The sequence below is a fragment of the Haplochromis burtoni genome, unplaced genomic scaffold (assembly GCF_018398535.1).
Source record: "Haplochromis burtoni strain Fernald_Lab_line unplaced genomic scaffold, NCSU_Asbu1 Contig_182, whole genome shotgun sequence".
NCBI classification, from domain to species: domain Eukaryota; kingdom Metazoa; phylum Chordata; class Actinopteri; order Cichliformes; family Cichlidae; genus Haplochromis; species Haplochromis burtoni.
In genome coordinates, this window is record NW_024582543.1 from 1,241,960 (window position 1) to 1,265,392 (window position 23,433).

General features: G+C 40.8%; 1 protein-coding gene across 1 annotated transcript in view; it reads left to right on the forward strand.

The window, feature by feature from the left end:
* LOC102292604 (WD repeat-containing protein 70) overlaps window positions 1-23,345 on the forward strand; it is a 44,006-nt gene extending 20,661 nt beyond the window's left edge. The window contains exons 11-18 of the mRNA XM_005934715.3: window positions 5,430-5,529; window positions 5,991-6,075; window positions 6,183-6,321; window positions 13,914-14,014; window positions 14,210-14,289; window positions 18,597-18,713; window positions 20,904-21,066; window positions 22,627-23,345. Of these exons, the coding sequence (XP_005934777.1) occupies window positions 5,430-5,529; window positions 5,991-6,075; window positions 6,183-6,321; window positions 13,914-14,014; window positions 14,210-14,289; window positions 18,597-18,713; window positions 20,904-21,066; window positions 22,627-22,711 (870 nt within the window). The 3' untranslated portion in view covers window positions 22,712-23,345. The remainder of the gene's footprint in view (window positions 1-5,429; window positions 5,530-5,990; window positions 6,076-6,182; window positions 6,322-13,913; window positions 14,015-14,209; window positions 14,290-18,596; window positions 18,714-20,903; window positions 21,067-22,626) is intronic.
* Window positions 23,346-23,433: the final 88 nt, after the last annotated feature.

The following is a 23,433-nucleotide window of genomic DNA, read 5'->3' on the forward strand; positions in this document are numbered from 1 at the left end:
CTCTTCTAATTGAAAAAAGAAATCCCCATTATAGAGAAGCCTATAGCTTATTTTGTTCTCTGAATTTATGACCTTAGTGTCACTCGCTTTTAGATTACTGTCAGATCCACCCGTTGCTCATCACGTAAGTTTTCAAAACATCAAGACTATCTCCGTCTTATACATACAGTCTAGGTCCACTAAAAGATGTTAGAGAAGTGGAAAGCAATGCCAACGCTTTCATTGTTGTGTCCTTTTTTGACCTTGAAGGGACTTGGAAGAAAAGAGAAGCATGTGCAAAATATTCCTGCCATCTATAGCCTTTTGTAACTGAGACATAGAGGAATACAGTTACTTTACCATAGCGAACATTTGGATTATCTAGAACCTCTTCGCCACCACCACTTGTTGATTTCCATGAAAGATCAGAGCAGCTGTTAGGACTGTGGTTTGGCCACTCGATCCTCAGGGAGTAACAGAGGTCAGAATGAGATGTGAAACTAACTGAACACTGTTCATCAAGTCTTTCAGGTGTGCTGTTGTAAAAGTATGAAAGGAGCTGAGATAAAGAGCCCTGCAGTATTTATGTAATGCTCTGATAGCGTGATTTGGAACAGTTGGCGCTGCGGTAGATTGTTATCATAGTCTGCTCAGGATGAAACCCAATGCTGTGTTCCTTCAGCTATGTATCAGCTCGTGCTGCCGAATGTGTGTGCGCATACGTGCACGCATATATGGAAGACTTTCATAATTTACTGGATGCTGTTTATAAAAATACGCACATTAGCTTTCTGAAAAAAATCTTAATCATTTAGCTTCGTGCCTGCTGGCTGGAGAAGAGGCTACAGCTTACAGAGGATGTCACAAGGCGCGAGTGAAGTTTCAAACAGTGTACGAGAATCTGGTTTCACAGGCCGGCTGTGTAGATTAGCACAGGAAGCAAACGCAATGGCATCTGCTAATGCCAGCCAACATCAGGACAGTAAATAAATACTCAAGCTTTCACAACAGCAGTATATGATCTAGAAATAGCTGACGGGGGTGTATGTTTGCAGTATGCATCTAGAACAACCACAAACTACCTATTAAAGGTGCTGCTTTCCCCCAGTTTCTGTATAAACTATTTATGAAAAAACAACCCTCTGTCTTATATTTATACCCATTTAGCATCTTTTTCTCAGTTTTTTCCTTTTCATTTTTTGATAATTTACTCCAGATTCAGGCAAGGGTTTTCCTATCTGCTGTCTGGTTGTTTGTTTGGATGACAAAAGGAAGTGCTGAAACGTATTTTCAGTTCAAAGAAAACACACAGACAAAAGTATAATGTAACAAAAGAACATGAAAGGGGTCAAAACACAGCATGTGCTTACAGCAGATGGTGTTCATCTTAGAAAGAAAGATGTCAGATGAAAAGAAGAAGAAAAACCACATCGCGGAGTGATTCATCACAGGTTGAACAAGTACTCATAACTTTTCTTATTAGTCGAGCTGACGAAAACTGCGGCTGTGCATTTTGAGGTCACGGAACAGGTTGATTCAGATGGGAAAAAAGCACATCTGTGCAGTTCTTTCGTGGAGTTATGTAAAGAAGATTTCATCACCTTCCCCTCGCTGAATATTTATGTTGTAATATTTACATGTTTGATGCCATTTGTTCTCACCCTGAGACTGCACCGCTTATGCACATTTTCCTACAAACCCCTAAAAGGAGCCTCAGTTCATATCTGCTCCGCTGGCTAATTTCATGGTGTGCAACTGAGCAACATGCTAAGACAAGATAATTACAAGAAAATTGTTCATGAGCAAAAGCCTCCTGTTCACAGTGTCCTGACTCCACCCAGTTGGTGGTTACATCCATAGAATGGGTGCAGAGTTACATGAATGCATGTTTGGATACGCCCCTATTGCCCATTTGCAAAGCTCAGTAGTCACAATGGTCATTGCAAGTGATTGCAGGATTAAAATGGGGTCTTCCAAGGGCTACGCATATTATATGTTATGTTTTATCTGCTACTTATTAGCACTGAAATAGCTTGCATAAGATTAAAAAAAAAAATCCAGTTTCTGTATTAAATTGACCTCTTGGCTTCGCACTTTCCACCAAGTCAATTTTGGTGGAGTAAAAAATGAATAGGCAGATATTTGTAAGATAATTGTGGAGAAAAATGGAAATAAGTCAGAAGCAATCTATGAGTAAAATTATGATGGGGAGCAGAAAATTATTCCAGGAGAGACTACAGAGACTAAATGGCTGAGGCCTGAAGAAGTGTAATCCACGTTATCTACAGTCCAAGGTAACAGTGTTATCTGTCTCGTGCAAGTTAATAACTTCCCTCCACTTACTTTGGAAGTGAAGTATGGCCTCGTTTCCTTCTGTTATCGCCAGGGCACATCACTCATTCACCTCACGCTCCACTCTCTCCTGCAGTTTTTGCCAGCTTTTCTCTATATTTCTGCCTTATCTGTCTTCCACACTGTGTGCTTCAAATTCCTTATCCGTCTCTTTTTTTTGGTCTAAAGCCTGCGTTTCTGCAATTCTCTTTCCACTGATTTATTTGCATTCCGTTTGGGATTAATGAAAGTGGAGCTATATAAACCAAGGTTATGTTTGTTTGAGTGTTAGCAAGCCTACTTCCCAGACTGTTGCTTCATCAGCGCCTATTAATGATCGATCTTTGAAATCTGACTGTTCTCAGGTAAAAGGCGCTGGGAAGTAAACGGGAGGAAGCAGAGAGAAAGGATGGTTACTAGGGGCAAGCATTCTGGATATCCCCATGAGCTCTTGGATTGCCTAGTTGATTGATTTGGAAAATTATTAGATGAATCAGCAATGGAAAAAAAACATCTCTAGACGAAAATCTACAATTCTGTTAATCTCTTGCTCTTTTTGCACTCAGGAAGTGCAAGAAATGGTACAGGCGTGTTGGGAACCACTATTTATACAGGGTAGACGTTTGATTTGGCTGGGAATCGTCAGGAATAATCGTTTAAATCTTATTATCTGTCTTTACCCTGCAGACTACAAAGATAAGTCCATTCACTCTGTCTTTTCTCACCTCTATACCATGACCTCGAATGAAATGCCATTTAGCCTTCTTAGCTTTCACTGATACATGCTCGTCATCACAGCCAAGATGAGTAGGATCACGTTCTCATTCTGTATATAGCAACATCCCAAGGAAATGTTCACAAGGGCAGAACTTTACTCACAATTTAGTGAAAACGCTGCCTCAAGGTTGTAATTTGCGATGTGCAATTTACCCCTATGTTTTCATTGCAGCTGCTTTTGCCCTGTAGCCTGTTGGGATGCAACTGTACCAGCTCTGTTTTAGAATTGCACATACCCATTTAGCAAAATAACAGTTATTTTCAAAAGTCAACTAATATGCTGATTCAGTAAAAACAAAAATCAAACCCAAAAAAAGTATTCAGTTTACATTCACTCGGGACAAAATAAATCTTCACATTTGAGCATAAAGTACAGTTTCTAAATTCCTGCCAAATAAAAATGATTGACATTTTTCTGTCTTAAACTGGAAAATTATATGACAGGAGGCAGTGGCTATCCCTGTTGCCTCACAGCAAGAAGGTCCTGGGTTTGACTCCAGTCTGAAGTGGACTTTCCCGTGTGGATCTCTTTATGTTTCTGTGGGTTTTCTCCCACAGTCCAAAGACATACATGGGATTAGGTTAATTGATGAGTCTAAACTGACCGCAGGTGTGAACATGGGTGTGATTGGTTGCCTGTCTGTGTGTGACAGATTGACAACCTGTCCAGGGTGTACCCGGCTTCTTACCCAATGGAAAATTATGACTGAATAACAGTTATTATGCTAGTCAGCACTGAGGTATTTAATGATAATGGGTAAAATCGAGGGTAATTAGTTAGAACTATGATAATAAACTTTTTCATTTTAAATGCTTAGAGTCTTATGCCAACCAGTTACTGGAATCAGCTGTGCATATGTAGACCTTGTTTTCCATTAGCTTGAAACTATAACTGTGTGTCATGAGCATTTCATGGAAGTGTGTAATCACTGGCGGTGGCAGAGATGAAGCAGGCTGATCATCCCAGTCTCTTACTGACTAGGATGAGGTGGAGTTGAGGCAGGATGCACAAAGGGCAGAATGACATAAGCGCAATGGCATTTAAAGCACATGTAACAGAGTCTGATTGACTCGCAGAAGGCAGGCAAGAAAATGATTGGGCCAAAGTGATGACTGCAGAGCTGAGATTGATATAATCAATCAGCTAATCAACTGTTTATATTATAAACAGTTGATTAGCCCGAGCACCCAGGAATACTGGAACCAAACTGAACATAGATCTCTCTTACTGAACATAAGCTTCTTAAAATATAAGGATTTTTTAAAAAAATATTATGGCAAAGCATCAACGTGTAAGTAGAAATTAAGGGCTCAGAAACAGAACCTTGTGAAAATCCATATATTAGTGGCACCAGAGCCCATTAATATTTCACAATTTCTGTGCCAAATTATTTCCTCAAATAATAATAATTAAAAATTGAACAGAACATATATTATTAAATTAATACTTAATAGCCACACTTTGAAGAGTATGAAAAATAATCTTGTCCACTCCACTAGCTGCTACTGTCATCTATGCTTGTTGCACATGTTGTCGAGAAGTGGAATTGTTGATATTGTGCATTGCTAGCTGTTGTTACTGGGTGCCGATTGTGGCAAACCACTCATTCAAAGATGGCTAATATACCAAAGAGTGACCCCTGGCAGTGATAGTGTGTCTTTCGCCTGTTGCAGGCTACTAAACTGTGTGCAGTAAGAGTATTAGAATACCATTTCAGGTAGGAAAAAATCAAAATACCATCTGTCAGGCAGGGACTTAAAAACTTGCCAAGATAAATGTCTGTGGTCTTGCTGAAAAGAGTGGAGAGTGTGGTGTCTTGTTGGTATTTCATAGGCTCTAAGAGGGCTTTATAGTTAAATATATAATTTGGTGCTCATAGTGCAAATGGGAACCGTGTGTTGTTTGGAAAACACAGGGAATGAAAAGGTCTTTTTGTTACTACAGCAAGACTAAAATGTCTTGCTACTGAAGCAGAGCAGTGGCAGTTCCATGCAGTGGTTTATCAAGAGGTTGTAATAACTCTTTTTAACACTGATGATTAATATTGACCGAAAAAACGTTGTGTTTATGGAAAAACTACTTATCAAGACTTGTCGCATTTTTTTTCTAGCTGTCGCTTTGTCTGTGATGTTTATGTGATAAATATTAACATGTTTAACATTTTTGTCCAGTTCTTTCTATTTGTGTCACTTGCAAAACAAACAGAAGCGAACTGGGATCTTTAGATAGGATCTGTATCATGCAGTTGTAATATACATCATTATGAAACCATAAACCTGCACCATGGCTTGTAGAAAGTGATGTCGCTAATGCTTCGCTTTCTCTTTTTCCGTCTTTCTAGGTTCATACAAAGTTCCACTGTCGGCAAGCCCACACCCCAGGATCGGACACCTCGTGCCTCAGCTTTTCTTATGATGGCACGATGCTTGCTTCACGTGGAGGTAAAAAAAAAACAGAACATTAAATAAAGTTTTTTAAAAAAGCCTTACCCTTATCTGCCAAGCTTAACAGCCACAATTTGAAGTTCTGGTCATCAGTACCCAAGCTAAGAGGGTCTGTTTTAAGGTCAAAGATCACTGTTGGGAAGCAGTGGCTTTTCAGTCTGAGTATACAAATAAGCATGGATCATTAACAGCAACACCCTGCAGACTTAGCTTGGTATGTAATCTGGAGAAGAGATGTCTAGCACAAAGGTAAACTGGAATAACTCTGCATAGGAGACCTCCGCTTCACATTATTCTGTAATGTAAATGAAAAATAACTCATACAGCCTCGTTCTATGTTAAGGAGGATGCGCTGCACTATAGTAAAGTAAATAACCTTCAGGAAAGTTTTGTCTGTGGTGACTCACAATTTACAGTTTGCCTTTTGTCCTCAACTGTTATTTTTTCCCCCCCCCTAGGCGATGACACTCTCAAGATGTGGGATATACGCAACTTCAGGAAGCCAGTGAATGGAGTTAGTGGTCTGACCAACTACTTTTCCATGTGAGAGTCTTAACTGTCATCTTAATTATAATCTGCCTGTTTGTTGCTGTAAGTGCTTACATATGCATTATTACCCAATAATGCATGTCTGTAACTTTCCCTGTTAGGACCGACTGCTGTTTTAGCCCAGATGACAAGCTTCTGGTGACGGGGACGTCGGTGAAGAAAGATGAAGGAAATGGGAAGCTTGTTTTCTTTGACCGCATTTCGTTTCAGAGGGTCTACGAAATAGATGTCACCAACGCAGTAAGTTCTGCCTCAAATCCCCAACAACCACAGCAACAAGATGTTTTCCAGCTCGTTGATGTGATATGTTAGTTACAAACAAAACGGTGACCTTGAACACATAACGAGCAGTGGAAAAGATGATGAATACACAATGACACATAATGAAATCAATATGACAGTCATTCCTTCTCAACATAAGTGGTTTGCGCTCAAGCAAAACTGAAGCATTTAAAATGTTTTGAAAACACAACAGCAGTAGTCTAAGGACTCATTTAAAGATCTGTTTAGCCCAATGCATTCCACTGCTTTTTTATGATTTCAGCTTGAAATGTGCGTTGCAGAATTTGAGCTAAACTCAATAAACAACTCTACAAAACTGCCTTAAATTATCATTTGAGCTAAAGAATGACTTTCTGCAGATAAAGAAATGTGGGTTTGGTTTTTTCTTTTTCTCTATCTAATAAGTAGCACAGTTGTCTGGCAGTGACTAGACATTTTCCTCTGTAAATCACTGTGTGTGAGCAGAATTCAACTGTAAACAAAGTATAATATAGCATCATTGAGGTAAGAAAAAAAAAATCGGAGCTCTATGAGCTGAGTTTTGAAGGAGAATAAAGGCAAGTTAAAGGTAAAAGTGGGGCAATGTGACCTTTCCTTACTGCAATATTCCCACAAACCTATTGGCAGGACAGCTATTGACACTTTTATGCGCACTGCCTTTGAGTTATATTTGAAATTTAATTATCTAAAAACACAATCCACACGTCCCATTCCCACATACAGAGTACTCTGTCAGACACATGAGCATGCTCTGTACTTTTACACTAATCCCGCTTTCTCAGAAATCCATTTGGTGTGGGCAACCAGCCATAGGTGCTGAAATGATTTGCAGAGGTGCTTTCTACAGTAGAAAGCACTTTTTTTGCTGCTTCCTGCTCCTCCGCCTCTTTCTCTCAATCGTCAAACCCTTTTCAGAGATTTAATGGTGTCTATCTATAGACATAACATTGAGTCCTGACTGAAACTAATGCTTTCTAACTCAGTTTCCTCGGCTGAGGCATGCTCCTTCCACATAGGCCATTGAATGAACAAGAAGGAGAGGGGAAAGAGAAAAGACTGTGTGTGTGTGTGTGTGTGTGTGTGTGTGTGTGTGTGTGTGTGTGTGTGTGTGTGTGTGTGTGTGTGTGTGTGTGTGTGTGTGTGTGTGTGTGTGTGTGTCCTCCAACCCTGCCAGCCAGCTGCTGTTATCTTGCAAAACTTGGCACAGCATTCACACTAAGTGCACACCCCACTGCTCAGCTGCACTAACTGACGGGAGTGGAAAAATGGTCCGTTTTTTAATTAAACCTGAAATTAAACATTATTCATTCCTGTTTTATAATTGCAATTTAGCTGTCTTAAATAAAATGACTGAGTTTAAATCTAAGCTTTCAGGTGTCCATACACTTGGTAACTTTTGTCATATTGCCCATGTTGTCGACACAAAATGAATTCTCTGATTTCTCTGTTGGTTACAATGTTGCCAAAAAAGAACAGCTTGTTTTAACATCGTGGTACCCCCTCACTGTCAACTGATTGACACACCAATACCATGAAGTGTATGTACCAAGATACCTACCAAGTTTTTCGTTATTGTTTATGAAATTCAAAGCCACATTTCTTCTCTGCGTGAGTGGTCTTGCTTTTTTAAAAGTCTTCTGCTCTCTAAATAGCTAGGGCTTCTGATTGGTGACAGTTAGAAGACGACACTCCACAAACCTGACAGGACTAAACACTGACACGTACACTTGACCTCTGAGTGTAATGATAATGCTGTCATTCAGAAACGGTGGCATTATTAATCTGCAAACACCATAATCCACATATTTTATGTGTAGTTCTCAGTCATTTAGACAAAGCAGTTAAAGTTGTCTTTTATTTAAGTATTTGAAAAGCCTCACAAACACTTACACACTTGTGGTTATAACATTTGCTCTCACTTTAACTATAGGTAGCATTAAAACAAAAGACCTCAGATTCTTTGGGTCAAAGAGTCTGTGCAGAACTTAACAGCCTCCTCCTCCTTTGCATCACTCTGTGGACGTTTGTCTTCTCTTTCCCTTTACTGAAGAGGGTAAACATTTGGAAGTGATTTTTCCATTGGCCTTTCACTTGCTCCACCATCTGCCATTCGAAGAACCTCTGGAAGTGTCAGCTCAGTTTCACTTAAAGGATGGCAAAATACCTCTTCCTGTCTTTTCACACTGTGAGCCGTACAGAAATCCAGTAGATTTCCCACAAAATCCAGCCTAATGCCGCAGAAAAAAAGATTTTAGATTAAGGAATGATGCAGGCTGCAAGTCGTCTTGGCAGTGCTTTTATTTGTGTTAATTGTACTAAACTCCCAAAATTTACAACCCCATTTGCAAAATAGTTTGGACACACTGTGAAATGTAAATGAAAACAGAATGCAATGATACAATCCACCAAAGCCCTATTTTTAAGCCAGATAATGGCAACATATCAAATAGTTGCCTAATTTTATTACACTTTTTATTTTTATACCAGCTGCATGTTTCAAAAAAGTCTTAAATAAAACAAAATAAGAATGAAAGTTGTGTAATGCTAGAACAGCAAAACAGCATTCAGTTAAAAGGGGCTCTGTTTTTACAAGTAAAGAATTTTTCTGTGGGATGGTTTGAGTAGATTTCAATGGATGTCACATTAGAAACATGGCATGGCTTTGTAACAGAAGTCACGGCACGGGCTCGTGGGTGCTTATCATTGAAAAAAAGTCTGTCGCTGTCTCCACAAATGTGAGTTAAATTTCTACCACACAGACAAAAACCTTAAATGAACAAAAACCAGCAATCCTGTTGTCTTCTTTGGGTCTGACTACTTTGACTGATGTCTTTTCCCTCCAAAAGGAACTTAATCCTGATATGGATTCTGTCTCAACCTGATTTATTTGCTTTTATATGTCCTAAAACCCCTCAGTTTGTTGGCCCACAGGGACACAGAAATAAAGTAAGAAACAAAGAAATGTTTGTGTTTAAGAATCATAACTTCTTCTAAAACATGATTTAAAAGCGTGGTTGGTTGCAGGAGGAATGATTTATAGACTGTCTAGCTTAGACCATTTTTTTTCTTGTGTTGAGTTAATAAACTTCTTCACCCCACCCGCTGACCAACAACACAGCAGTTCAAATATAAATCGGTCACCCACACCTGCTCGTATCAGTACGTTAATTCGATTTTCTAAAGTAATTTTGATGTGTGAATTTAGTTTTGTGCAGCAGATCAGTTATCTCCAGCATGCACTCGGTGAACCTGATGAATGTGCTATTTACTATGTTTACATCAGCCGTCAGCTCTCGGATGGCTCCAGAATTTAAGTGCAGTCTTTATAAAGTGGCGTACCAAGCAGGCGAGTGAAAGGAAGGGCCACCAATCATTTCTAACTAAACAGTCTACATAACCCCAGACCTGGATTCTGGGGTGCGCTCAGGAGCAGAGGCTGTTTCAGGCTTGTTTGGTAAATATTTCAGACACGCTTAAGCTTATCTTAGTCCATCAGATGGGTCAGAAACCAGGTGAGATCCTGTTTACTAAAAAAGCATCAAGCTTTGGCTGCATTTCAAATGGAGGCTGAACCCTGCAGCACTTATGCACTTTCTGTAAATCTGTGTGTGTGTGCCTACTTCTGTGTGCCGATTGTCATTTTATCTATATATGCACATTTGATCCCAACTACATATGTGCACCATAAATACTTTATATAATGACATTTCCTGCTGTGGGAAAATCCATCTGAGGACGTTTGCTGTATGGAACCTTTTTCTTCTGTTATGTCTCTACTGTTGCTGTGTAGTAAATAATATTAATTTGATACGTCACTCAAATCACAAATTTAATTCACGTTATTCACGCGGTATTGGCCATATATTATTGATACTCCACAAGCAGAATCACAATGGCAAAGTTCAGACCTCAAGGCCAGTAGTCCACTTTCCAATGATACCTGAGATTGTAAACACAATGATGATGATTGGTTGTGCTTCCATCCATCTATTTCCTGCAACTTAGCTGGGTGCAACAGTCTAATGCTGCCATTCTACTAGTAAAAGCAGTGCTTGGTCACTGTGGCACAGCCAAAATTATTGTATCCGTGTGCTGTCTGTGACAACTTCGTGAAAATCGCAAATATGTCTGCTGCAACTCTGTCATCTACATTCACATTAAACTGAAATTTACACTGGCTATTTGCATTCAAAGTCCAGCCAGAACCTCAGAGAGTACAATTGTAAATTCAGAAACTCCTCAATAAATGGTAATGTACTTGCAGTTTAATTGCAGAATGACATAGGCACCCGGTAACGTTTTTATATAGGAATATGACCAGAATACAACCAGTTGATTTTAGTCCCTTATTGGAAAGAGACTCATCACAGAGTTGTTGAGCTCATCAACGCAGACTACCCAAGGCTGCAATGTTCTGGCACTCTGTGTTTACAAGTTATGCAGATCTTCACCAGTTTGTCTGAAAGTGAGTGCCGTCAGTCCAAGTTGGACTGCATTTGCTTGGAGACAGGTTGCCTCCTATCAGGTGCCCTGTGCATTCACCTTGCAGTCCAAAGTGGTCACCCAAAGACTGAAGATGCTGCAACATCAAACTCTGGGCAAACACAGATTTTTTTTTTTGCCCTCTAGTCTAAAGAAGGTTGCTGTCTTATCTCTGCTTTAGTGTGAGTGAGCCATAAGCATAGATAATATAGACCTCAGTCTCCCTAGGCAACGTGGCTGGGGAGACTCTAGCAACTTAATGGTGACATTGAGGTGTTTCCAAGCTAGCAGAAAGATGAAATCTCTTCAGCATACCCAGAACATTCACAGATGCCCAAACCAATCTCTCCTGGCTTTATTCAGTGTGGAGTATTGGCTGCTCTGCCTTACACCTCTTCTAAATGACTGAGCTCCTAAAAGATAATGTGAGGAATGGTCTAGCATATTTGGGTAAAGATTGGAAAAAATTAGAGATTTTGGTAGAAACTTAAAATTTTGTTGCAAAGTCTAATATAGCAAGAATTAGACGTTAATTGGTGCTTTGAATTCTGCTTGATCAGTGCTTCATTTCTGGAAATCGAGCACCTTTTAAAGTAAGATGCATAAATGCATCTCCAAACCTCCAGCGCTGAATAACTGTACAGTGTTTAAAGTGCAGATACCAACATTTAATTTTCTTCTTTCCTTTAGCTACAAAAACAAAACCTCTGAAGTGAGCTGTTCTTCTTTTACAGCTCACTGAAAGTCAGCGGTTCTCTTTACCATACCTTTAAAGGGGACTTTTGACACTTACCTGTGTCCTGTGTTTTCTCTTACCAAGCGTACCTTGGAAGTCAGCATAGAGTTCCAGTCAGGTAGTTTGTGCTATTTGTAGACTTCTTGGAGCGTCGCCCTCTTACTGTGTAGCGGAGTTGCTTAAACTAGCATTCTTCTCTCTTTTTTCCCTCTGCTGCTTTCATTTAACCATTATAACTCAGTCTTTCAGAAGCAGTGCACATTTGGATCCACTCACCAGCAGCCAAACAAGAACTACAACTGACTGTTATGTCTCATTAGTGCCTTATTTCATAATCGGCATATATATTGGCCAAGTGGCTGTTGTTATGTTTATCCATAGTCAGTCTTCGTTATTTTAATCTGATGGAACGTAGAAGCATGTTACTGAAGAACTGACTGATTAAAGTTTCCTCTCTCATAATGTGATGTAATTTTGTGGACTTGAAGTGTAAACAGGGGTTCCTGGAGTATAAACATGCTTCTCTGAATATCTGGAAAGCAGTCTGGACTGGACTGAGCTGTGCTTGGCTGTGGGTTTTTCGGTGGGTGCAGCTGGGATTGGCTCCGCTGACCTAGGTCGTTTTAGGCTGCTCAGGTTTTTATGTTAGATTTGCTCCACTGTTAACACAGTTATTTTCAGAGGTATCAACAAGCATATTTTGCTTGGTTGTTGTTGTTTTTTTAACTTGACTAGGTAGCTGTTCTGGCCTCTTTGTCACTCATCCTGTTGCATTGGCTTTTCTGAGTGCGTGCTTTGACAGGACCTGTGAAGTGAATGTCTGCATTTCTCTGCATGACTGTCTTTTGTTGCTTTAGCAACTTTGATAGGCCAATTAATTACACATTTAAACTGAAACAAATCCACAGTTTGTGAAATTATAATTCATGCACGCTGGTATGTGTTGGGACACGCATCTATCCCAGACCAAATAGTTTCAGTGCTGGATGAGTGTGTGTGAGACTAGGTGAATGAGCCAGTGTATGTATTGCACATGCATTTGTATTGGAATTATTAACTCAAATTATGCATGTCCCATTGTAAGAAAAGAGTATGCGAGGCGTGTGTTCGGCACGTTCTGTTTCTAGCATTTTTCTAGATCCTCCAATTAATTACAGCTGGCTCATCTGGTTGAGCAGATTAACCCTCGTCTGTCTCATGAGTGACACACCACTGAGCTAATGGCTTGATGGTGCAAATATGTATGAGGTGTGAGTAAAACGAAGCCTGGTTGTGTGATTTTAATTTACCGAAAGCATAGATAGTCTTGTGTGTTTGGAAAATGGGTCAGCGTAAAGCAATTTTATTCTTTCATGCTGTGAAAGAATATCTTGGTTTATAGAACACTTGTAGACTCTTTATAGTTTTCATATCAAAGAGCTAGGCGTGTTTTCCTCTATGTACATTTATGTACAAGTCCTCCCCTGTCTGTTCTTTTGTGTGCATGTACGTGCTTGTGTATGGATGATCACATGTGTGCTATTGAGACGCCTTCCTCTGGTATCCTGGTGGGAAGCTGAACAGCTGGGCGTTAAGCAGCTTTCACTCTCACAGAATCCCAGGACATCCCAGTCATAGTCCTACCTACCCCCATCCAACGCTTCTGTCCCAGACCCCATCAGATTGCCTTCTCTGTTCCATATAAAGACGTACCAAATGTCTGTACAACTACAGGACATACAGACCACAAGCTTATCCACAGATAAAGTGTGTGTTAACAATAGCCCAGAATTAACCACTGAAGGCTGTGATGATCTAATAACGTGTGCAAAGAAAGCAGAGACAACTGCAGGGGGTTTCGAGTTCTCTGCTGTAACTTGCATATCACAGAATGAACAGAGTCTTCGTCATTATGACTACATTTCTTACTCTGCCCCTGTTTTGTCTGTATTTTTCTTTCTCTCTCTCAGACACACACACACAACCAAACCTCTGGATAAATGTGGTCACATTTGCGTATTGGCACTGGGCCATCTGTCACACACAGACTGAGGGATCCAGGCCTCATCCCAACAACCAAATATAGTCAACTAGAGCAGCAGAGCACGCTGGGACTGATCCCCTCTGCATCACAACCAACCTGGGTCACACACACTCACAATACTCAGGACAATAAAATAGGATTGTTACCTTTGTTGGCTGAGGAGCAAAAATGTGCCTGTAAATCTGGCACCTAAACTGATGCAGACCTCTGTTTGAAAGTATAACCTCCTCACACATACAGCCTTGGGTAACTGTAGAAAAGTGCTTAAGTGACTTATTTTGTTTTTGTCTCTTTTTGCTTGTATTTCAGAGTGTTGTCCGCTGCCTGTGGCACCCCAAACTTAACCAGATAATGGTGGGAACTGGAAATGGGCTGGTTAAGGTGTATTATGACCCCGTTAAAAGTCACAGGTATGTTCGGTTTAGACCTTTTACAGATAAATCTCTCACTTTTGCCTTATCTGAAGTATGTTGTGAAATTCTCAGGTGAGACTTATTTAAATAACAAGTAATTCTGATATTTCTAACCATAAATCTGGAGCGCACAGGATCATAAACGTATTCTATGAAATATTTTTAAATAGCACCATGTATAACTCTTTCCAGGGGGGCTAAGCTGTGCGTAGTGAAGAGTAAGCGCAAAGAGAAACACGCAGAGGCTCTTACACAAGACTACATCATCACACGTAAGTTTCTCCACACACAAGTGTAGAAAACACATTTTCCAAATAATAATGTGTGTGTTATTAATTTTCACCATCCATCCATGTGCTTCTGCTTGTCCAATTCTGGGTCATAGTTGGGCTGGAGTCTATCCCATCCAGGGTGCACCTTGGATGGGCTTGTTCACTCACCTTTTTAATGCAAATCATAAATGTTCATCGGCCACTTTATTAAGTACTGGGTGGGTACTGAGTTGAATTCTTCGTGACATATATTCAACAAGGTGTTGGAAGCATTTCTCAGAGATTGTTACGTTTCGGTGTTGTCAGTGTTTTGTTTTTGCGTGACTGTCATGTGTTTCCTGTTTTACTTTGAAGGTCTGTTGTTATCTTAGTGTGTTCAGTTTACCCTTCCTTGTCTCGTCAGGTCTAATTTGCCCCAGCTGTGTTTCCCTCCTGTGGTCCATTCCCTGATTGCGCCTTCTATGTATTTAAGCCCTGTGTGTCAGTTGGTCATGTTCGCGATCTCCCCCGTGTTGTAAATAGATTTGTCGATACTTTCGTTTTGGGATTTTGGTGGAGAGCTTTAGTTTTCTTTCTCGTGTGTTTTTTTTCTTATTTTTATTTTCATACGTTGCACGCTGGTTGCCTAGGCCGGGGTGTAACATATGGGGGCTCGTCCGGGATTGCCTTCGCTGGGGGGTCCGGGGGACCGCCCCAGCCTTTGTCGTCTGCTGGGTCGTGGGACCGTCGCCATCGCCTCGCTGGAGGGCGGGGACCGCTCCAGCCTTCGTCGTCTGCTGGAGGGTCAGTGGGACCGCTCCAGCCTTCATCAGCTTCGTCCGTCTTCGCTGGAGGGTCCGTTGGAGGGACCGCTTCAGCCTTTGTCCGCCTTCGCTGGAGGGTCCGAGGCACCGCTCCAGCCTTCGTCTGCCTTCGCTGGAGGGTCCATGGGACCGCTCCAGCCTTCGTTTGTCTTCGCTGGAGGACCCTCCAGCAGACACAAAGGCTGGGGCGGTCCCCGGACCCCCCAGCGAAGGCAATCCCGGACGAGCCCCCATATGTTACACCCCGGCCTAGGCAACCGGCGTGCAACGTATGAATAAACAATAAGAAAAAAACACACGAGAAAGAAAACTAAAGCTCTCCACCAAATCCCAAAACGAAGTATCGACAAATCTATTTACAACACGGGGGAGATCGCGAACATGACCAACTGACACACAGGGCTTAAATACATAGAAGGAGCAATCAGGGAATGGACCACAGGAGGGAAACACAGCTGGGGCAAATTAGACCTGACGAGACAAGGAAGCGTAAACTGAACACACTAAGATAACAACAGACCTTCAAAGTAAAACAGGAAACACATGACAGTCACGCAAAAACAAAACACTGACAACACCGAAACGTAACAGAGATGTTGGTCCATATTGGCATGGCAGCATCGCACAGTGGCTGCAGATTTATCGGCTGCACGTGGACGATGTGAATCTCCCGTTGCATCACATTCTAAAGGTGCTCTGTTGAATTGAGATATGAAGACTGTGGAGGCCATTTGAGTGCAGTGAACTCACATGTTCAAGAAACAATCTGAGCTGATTTGAGGTTTGTGACACGCCGTGTTATCCGGCTGGAAGCAGCCAGCAGATGATGGGTACACTGTGGTCATAAAAGGATCGACATAGTCAGCAAAAATACTGAGGTAGGGTGTTGCATTTAAACGATGCACAATCGTGACTAAGGGACCTAAACTTTTCCAAGGTAATATCCCCCTTACCATTGTACCACCACCAGCCTGAGCCTTTGATACCTGGCAGGATGGATCCATGCTTTCTTGTTGGTTAAATCAAATTCTAAGTCGGCTATCTGAATTTAAGAGCATAAATTAAGACTCATCAGACCAGCAACATTTCTCCAATGCTCTGTTGTCTAATTGTGATGAGCCTTTGTGCATTGTGGCCTCGGTTTCCTAGCTGGCAGAGCTCACACTGTGGTCTTGTACTGCTTCAAGGCTCGATTGTGTGTTCAGGGTTGCTCTTCTGTATACCTTGGTTGTAAGAAGTGCTTATTGGGGTTATTGTTTCCTTCCTATCAGCTTGAAGTGGTCTGATCAGTCTCTTCCACCTCTGACATCAACAAAGCATTTTCACCCAGAGAACTGGAGCTCATTCAATTTTTTTTTCTTTTTTTCAGACCATTATCTGTAAACCCTAGAAATCCTAGTGTGAAAAAATATAGTAGATCAGTAGTTTCTGAAATACTCAGCTGATTGGATATTTGCATTAATGAGCAGTTGAGGAGATGTAAGTAGCGAAGTGGCCAGTGAGTTTATACCGCTTTTATCATGTCACCCTCAAGTCACAGACGATCTGCTAATCTGCTTCATACAGTAAGGCAGTGGGATTTAAACAGGACAAAAGAAGTATCACCAAAACAATGCCAACCATCTTCGAAATGTGACGTGACAAGCAGAGCATGTTTCTTTTCAGACAGAGAGAACTAAAATGCCAGTCCTGGTTTACATCCTACATCCGCTCTGGCTTCTCTTTCTGTCTCCCTCTCAGACACACACGCATACACAAATATTCAGACACGCTTTATCTCATGACGGGTGGAGGCTTTGTGAGGAATTAGTGAGTGTTCAGGGTGTTCATTAGCAGATGGAGTTGGGTGTGGAGTATTGAATATAAAGCCGGAGGGGCACTGTGCCACGCGATGGCCATGTGGTCTTCGGTTATGCAGGATCACGCTAGGGACAACCTCCTCTCCCACCCCCGCTGGCGTGATCCGCTGCTGGTCTAACCACACACACAAACACTACCTGTCATGCTGTCATATCACCAACACACGAGGTTGTCATCTGTTGGGTGCGTGCCTCTCACTCCTGTGGCCCCAGACTGAAGTCATAGACCTAGAGGACCGTGACAGCTGCCGACTCGGCGTTGCTGATTGGCTTCTAGGACCCCATTCAAATGCCATTTATTGTTTGGGCTACCTTTTCAAATGCATCATGTGATTTCATTGCCATGCCAACAGGGTGTGAAGTAGACAGGCATTTGACTGCCAAAAGTGGTGAGTGACGCACTTGATGCCCTGGCATTGGAAAATTAGAAGGCACAGGAAGCAAGTGATGGCCCATTGAGAAAAGCGAGGGAATCTGTTAACAGTAACCTTTTTGCTTAATGTAGCATGGCGCAGAAGAATTAACACTGATGGGACGCCCGAATGGAAAATCACTTTATCTAACTCTTTACTAGAGTGTCACCTTGTAACCCCTGAGGATAAGAGCAGCATACACACTTTCTAACACAAACTGGCTTGTTCACAGACACACACACACACCACACACTTTTGAGGGCACCAGTTCACTCATGCACTCATGAGTTTAAGTACTGGAGGCCCTTGTTGTGATGGTGTGCACAAAAGTGTGAAAAGCAGTAGAGTGATTGTCTGAATTGGAACTTGTATTGAATATGCTGGTGTGCATTACAGCAGAAGAAGAACACAATAGGTGGGACGCTGCTGGGGGTCACCTGGGGCCTTGTTTATGAAATATAAGTGGTCAAAATTCTTGAGGGTCGTCCTTGTAGATAATGTTCAATTTCAGAAGGAAGCGCACCAAACCAAATAAAATAAACAATTATAACCTGAGTACTTTTTGGAATAGGAGGTTGTTTTGTTGCACAATGCAGTCATCTAGCTCATTGCTTGAGATTTGTGAAGCCTCTATATGGACTTGTACATGACTAATGATGTCAGACATTTGTATTTAGCTCAAAAATCAAGCGTGTAAGTCAGTAAAGTTGAACATGTGGTCACCATCTGTGCACCTGGTGTCCTTCTAAGTCTATTTGTTCACCAAAAATCCCCACAAATCTATCCAAAAATGTATTTAAATGAAGCTAGTGACATATTTGCACACTGTGTTCTCCATATCTGTGAAGATATTTGACAAACTCTGGTGATTGTTTTATCAGTTAATATAGGCGACATGAAAAACCTGTATATTCAACATTATTTTTGAGGAACGTGATGCATCCTGGCTCAGAGAACAGCTGATATGCTGGTTTGCCGATAAAATAGATTTTAGATCTAAGGAAATAATTTGTGTACAAGTGCCTGTTTTTGCATGTACGCTGTGTATCTAATGCCAACAGTGCAGTAGGTGAAATCATGAAATGTGTTCATTTTCTTTCTGTTTCTATTTCTGTCTGTACTTTTTAAGGACAATTTCCTCGGTGCCTTGACTACTTATTTGTGTGGCAGTGTTGTGTTGGTCTTAGTTACCTAAGCAACTGATTGTCCTTGTTTACTCTGTGCGTCTCCAGCTCATGCCTTACCCATGTTCAGAGAGGCCCGACAGCGCAGTACACGCAAACAGCTGGAGAAGGACAGACTTGATCCAAAGAAATCCCACAAACCCGAGCCTCCGGTGTCTGGACCAGGTAACATGCTCTTTTCTTCTTCTTTTTTTCTTTTTTGTTGTTGTTGTTGCCTGTTTTTAAAATTAGTAATGCAAAAACCAAAAAGTTAAGTGAACAAGAAGAAAACGAAAGGACCAAAGGTGATATGAAAAGTGATGTTAAACAAGATTAGATTAATCAGGTTTGGCTGCAATTCAGCGGCTGTTTTTGTTTTGGATGTGAGTCATGTTCATAACTGGACACCTACAAGATTTGGTGCAAGGCAGATGTGCAAACCCGTAATTGTTGATATGCTCGGTATTATGCAATCCAGCTGATGTCGAGCTGTAACAGTCTCTCAGAGATTTACTCTTGCCTCATATTTTTTAAAGACACCTTTTAACACACTTCTACAAAATACTACACCTAAAAATAATAATAGGTACCGTTGTGAGCTGTGTTTCAATATGGCAAAGGGCCAGACAGTGTTTCCTGTATCACAGTATCCAGCTGGCTCACCGTCTCTTCACTACCACTGTTTTTTCACTTAATCCCTCAGCACAATGTCTTTGCAACAATATAATGGTTCCACAGTGGGGATTTTTTTTTTTAAGTTCAAAAGACATGTTTAAGCCATTTGGAAGTTTAGGCCAATCACAACAGGTCTACCTTAAGCTGCACATGAGGCCAATCAAATGTTTTGGATTCAAGGAAATAATTGTTTTTCAATATATACCAAATAGTGTATGAGTCGTTTAACTCTTATAGAGGCTTATAAATAGTAAACACAAACTTTGCTTAAAGATAACAAATAGAAAAAAATAAAAAAATAAAAATATATATATATAGTGTGTGTGTGTGTGTGTGTGTGTGTGTGTGTGAGTGTGTGTGTGTGTGTGTGTGTGTGTGTGTGTGTGTGTGTGTGTGTGTGTGTGTGTAAAATAAATGAAACAAATAAAAGTGTCAATGAGGTTGAGAAAAAGACACAAGTCTAAACTGAACAGTCTGCGAATGAAAAAAGAAGATCCACTTCATGAAAAGGTGGGATGTTTGATAGCAGGTCCTGGGTTTTTAGATTACAGACGAACTTTATATTGTTTGTTTTTTGTGAAAAATGACTTTGGATGACTGCAAGGTAACGTTTGGTGGTTGGCCGGATGCTTACAAGCAATGGAAAGAGGTGCCTCTCAATCCCCAAACAAATCTATGGCCCAGCTTCAGCAGGAAATCCCTACATGTTTTAAGTATGCGTGCATGTGTGTGTATCATATCCTTGATCCTTTAAGTTGTCCTCTCTGGAAAGCAGGAAGTTTCCCCCCCAAAAGTTCCATTAAGTGCAGTCAAATCCAGCCAACTGCATACGGATGCTGCAGCAAAGAGCCGAGCTTGTATGCGCTGCTTTGTGGAGGGACTAAAAATTAAATATGTGACAACCCGATAATTGAAGAAAGCGTAATGTTCCCATTATGTTTTAAAGTAGTAAGAGAGTCACATCTATATCTTTAAACAGCCATCTGGAACATCCTCTCTCTTAAAGCCTCGTGTCACAAACTAGACTGAAAACAAAGCTAAGTGGAGGTTTGGAAGTCTGCTTTCCTCCCAGATCACATGAATTTAAGTATCGAGAAAGGTTACGTGTTTTTTCCCACTGATGCCAAAAAATTAATTACCTAACCCACAAATTTCATCACTTTCCAACATCTCATTTTGTACTATAGATTAATATGTAGTACATCAATATGAGTAAATAAATCTCACACGTCTGGGATTGTCCTGTGACGCCGTGTGAAGTCGCCAAAGTTGAAAAATGTAAAATCCCGGTTTTCAGAACTTCAGCTCATTAGCTAGTTAAGAGGTCTAATATCCACTGGTGAGAAAAGGACACTCATCATAGCCTTACATCTGCTGTTTGCCCATTATGATGATCAGCTCATGTTCCTGTCTATTAAGGTGGGGTTAAGTGAATGAGGCCCCAGTAACACGGGCCTAGAGACCGCTCCGCAACCATCCGGGAACGATTGGCAGCAACCTCTTTGTGAACGTTTTGGTTGAGGTGGATTGCTGCGTTTGCACGGACATGCTGATTTACTGCCAACTATTCAAAGTAACACTTTACTGATATTTAGGATTCGCTGAACTCTTAGAAGATGCACAGTTTCAGTAATTTACACGTCGTTTTGTATGTTCATGAGTCTCAGCTGGATCTAATCCACTAACTGTGTGCACTGACAGGCCGAGGAGGCAGAGTCGCAGCTCACGGCGGCACGTTGTCGTCATTCATTGTGAAGAACATCGCATTAGATAAAACGGACGACAGTAACCCGCGAGAGGCCATCCTGCGTCATGCCAAGGAAGCATCAGAGAACCCTTATTGGATTGCTCCAGCATACACAGAGTAAGAGAAAAATGCATGAATAATTCACACACTGTGTCCATGTGACGGTTTCTGTCCTGCTCACCCACCCACCCTCTCTCATTATCAGACAGTGTAAGATGAGTGTGTCTGCTTTTTAGTACTGCGAGGTGTCACATAGGTAGGTTTCTTCTTACCGGTGTGACACATAAATGTTTAAAAAGCTGTACTGTTTCACGCACTCGAAACTGCAGAGCAGAGAGCAACAGACAGTTTTAGATCACTATCAGGATCCGACAGCTATGTAAGCGTGGAACAAATCTGAGCCAAATCAAACAGTCTGTCTTTCAGACTGCAGGCAAACAAGCTCGAGTTAAATTTAGTATCCTTGTGATACACAGTGTAGTAGGTAAATCAGATGAAGTACGTTAGCCTGGCTGCTCACACAGTGGGCTACTTTTCACCGTTACAGCTCTCTGGGGGTTTAAACATTCAGTTAATGCTTAGAGGTGTTGCAAGCAGCTATAGATTTTTTGTTGCAATTATGCATGTTTATTTGAAAGGTGCAAAAACAAGCACTCAGAGTGAAGAGCTTTTGCATTAAAATACACAACAACAAAGAAAAAAACGACTCAATAGTATGCACACACCATAGCTCAGTGTAACTTAAAGCACATTGTTTAAAACAAAATGGCAATAATCAGAAATCTGACAGCATTTAATGGAATTATGTCTCATAAATCTGATGTTTGTTTTAGGAGAAAATCTGCCTGGTCCCAACATCACCAGACATTCGTGTGTATTTTTTAAATCTGATGATCACCTTCAAATAAACTTTTATTTTCATTCTTGTCAGAGTGTTCTTTGGTCTAAGAATTTTAGATTATTCTCTGAGGTAAACTGCAAAAACCCTCCAACTGTGTGTATTTATCTTCACACACCTGCGTAGTTTGGATGCTACTTAATAAAGCTGCCGTGTTGGCCGTGATAAACTTGTCTTAGCGTAGCACAACGACATGCCAGTGCCTTTTTTTATGGCGGTCTGCGAAGATAGTTGTACATTTTGTGCATGAATGTTTCAGTTTTTTGGACATTTTTTGCACGACTTTACCTTCATTTCTTAGAACACCGAAGAAATTTTACTAAAAAGTCACAAAGGCTGACGTTCCAGGTACTCAACGAGCCAAAGTCGTCACAGGAGGGTTTTTTTGTTTTTTTATTTATTTTTTTTAACTCACGTGCGCTGACACGATCAGTTAGTCATTTATCATAATCATAAACTTGCAGAGACTCTGGCCAACAGATCACAGGAGTGACAGTTGCTAAATAGACTCATTCAAGTCATTCAAAACGTTTCAGGTTAGTTTAATGTTTTGGTGTTGAAAAATTTTTAATCTGGAAAGTTTCAGTTTACGGCCTAAATTTCAGTAAGCCATGTTTATTCTATATAGAATAAAACTTTACTCCAGTGCACTAGAAATGTAACTTTCTCCATTACTTCTCATTTGCTCTGCTGATTTTCTTTGTTCGTACGTTTCATTGTTTTGCTCTGAAGACGTTTAAAGAAGCAGGTAAATCATTCCTCTTTGTTAATCCCTTTAGGACCCAGCCAGAGCCCGTGTTTGCAGAGGAATCAGAGGATGAGGAGCCCGACCAAGAGCCAGAATGGAAGAAACGCAAAATCTGAGAGACTTCGGTGTCAGTTCATTTTATACAGGACAGCTGACACGGTGGGCAATTAGTCGCAAGACAGAATTATTGTTGAGTACTCAGCAAAGGAGCATCAATTATGTTCCTAAATTGTACAGTATCTGTCCCCCTGACAACGCTGTGAAGCCTTTATGTGTATATATGTGCACTCTTCTGTGTTAAGGGGAAACCCATAAATCAGAAAGGATTTTATCATAAATATCATTTCCTTTAGGCTTATGTTCCTCTCACTGCAATTCATAAACTTCATAAACAGTGGAAAAACTTGGCTTTTTACGTCTGTTTAGATTGTATGTACTTTATTTTCATCGCTCCCATTGTCCTCTCACCCCACATCTCCAGCGTTTGCTAATGCCTCGTAAATCGGCTCCAGATTTTGCGGTCTAGAGCTGTTTGTCATTACGAAGAACAGTTTGCCACTTTGTACAAAGTAAATTACTAAGAAGTACAAAAAAAAATCCATCCAAATTTACTTTGAGACGTTTTAAAGGCTTTAATGTTTCTACAGATGTACTTTTTTGGTGGGTTGCGACAAAACTTTATCAAATCATCTGTTTATTTTAATTAATTTTTTTTTTTTACACCCACCTAACGCCTTAATAAAAGACTTGCATCCAAATGTCAAATTGTATATTTTATCCAAAGTGAAATGGTTTTAAGAGCTGATTAAAGGGAGATCTTTGCCAGATACCTTTTCTG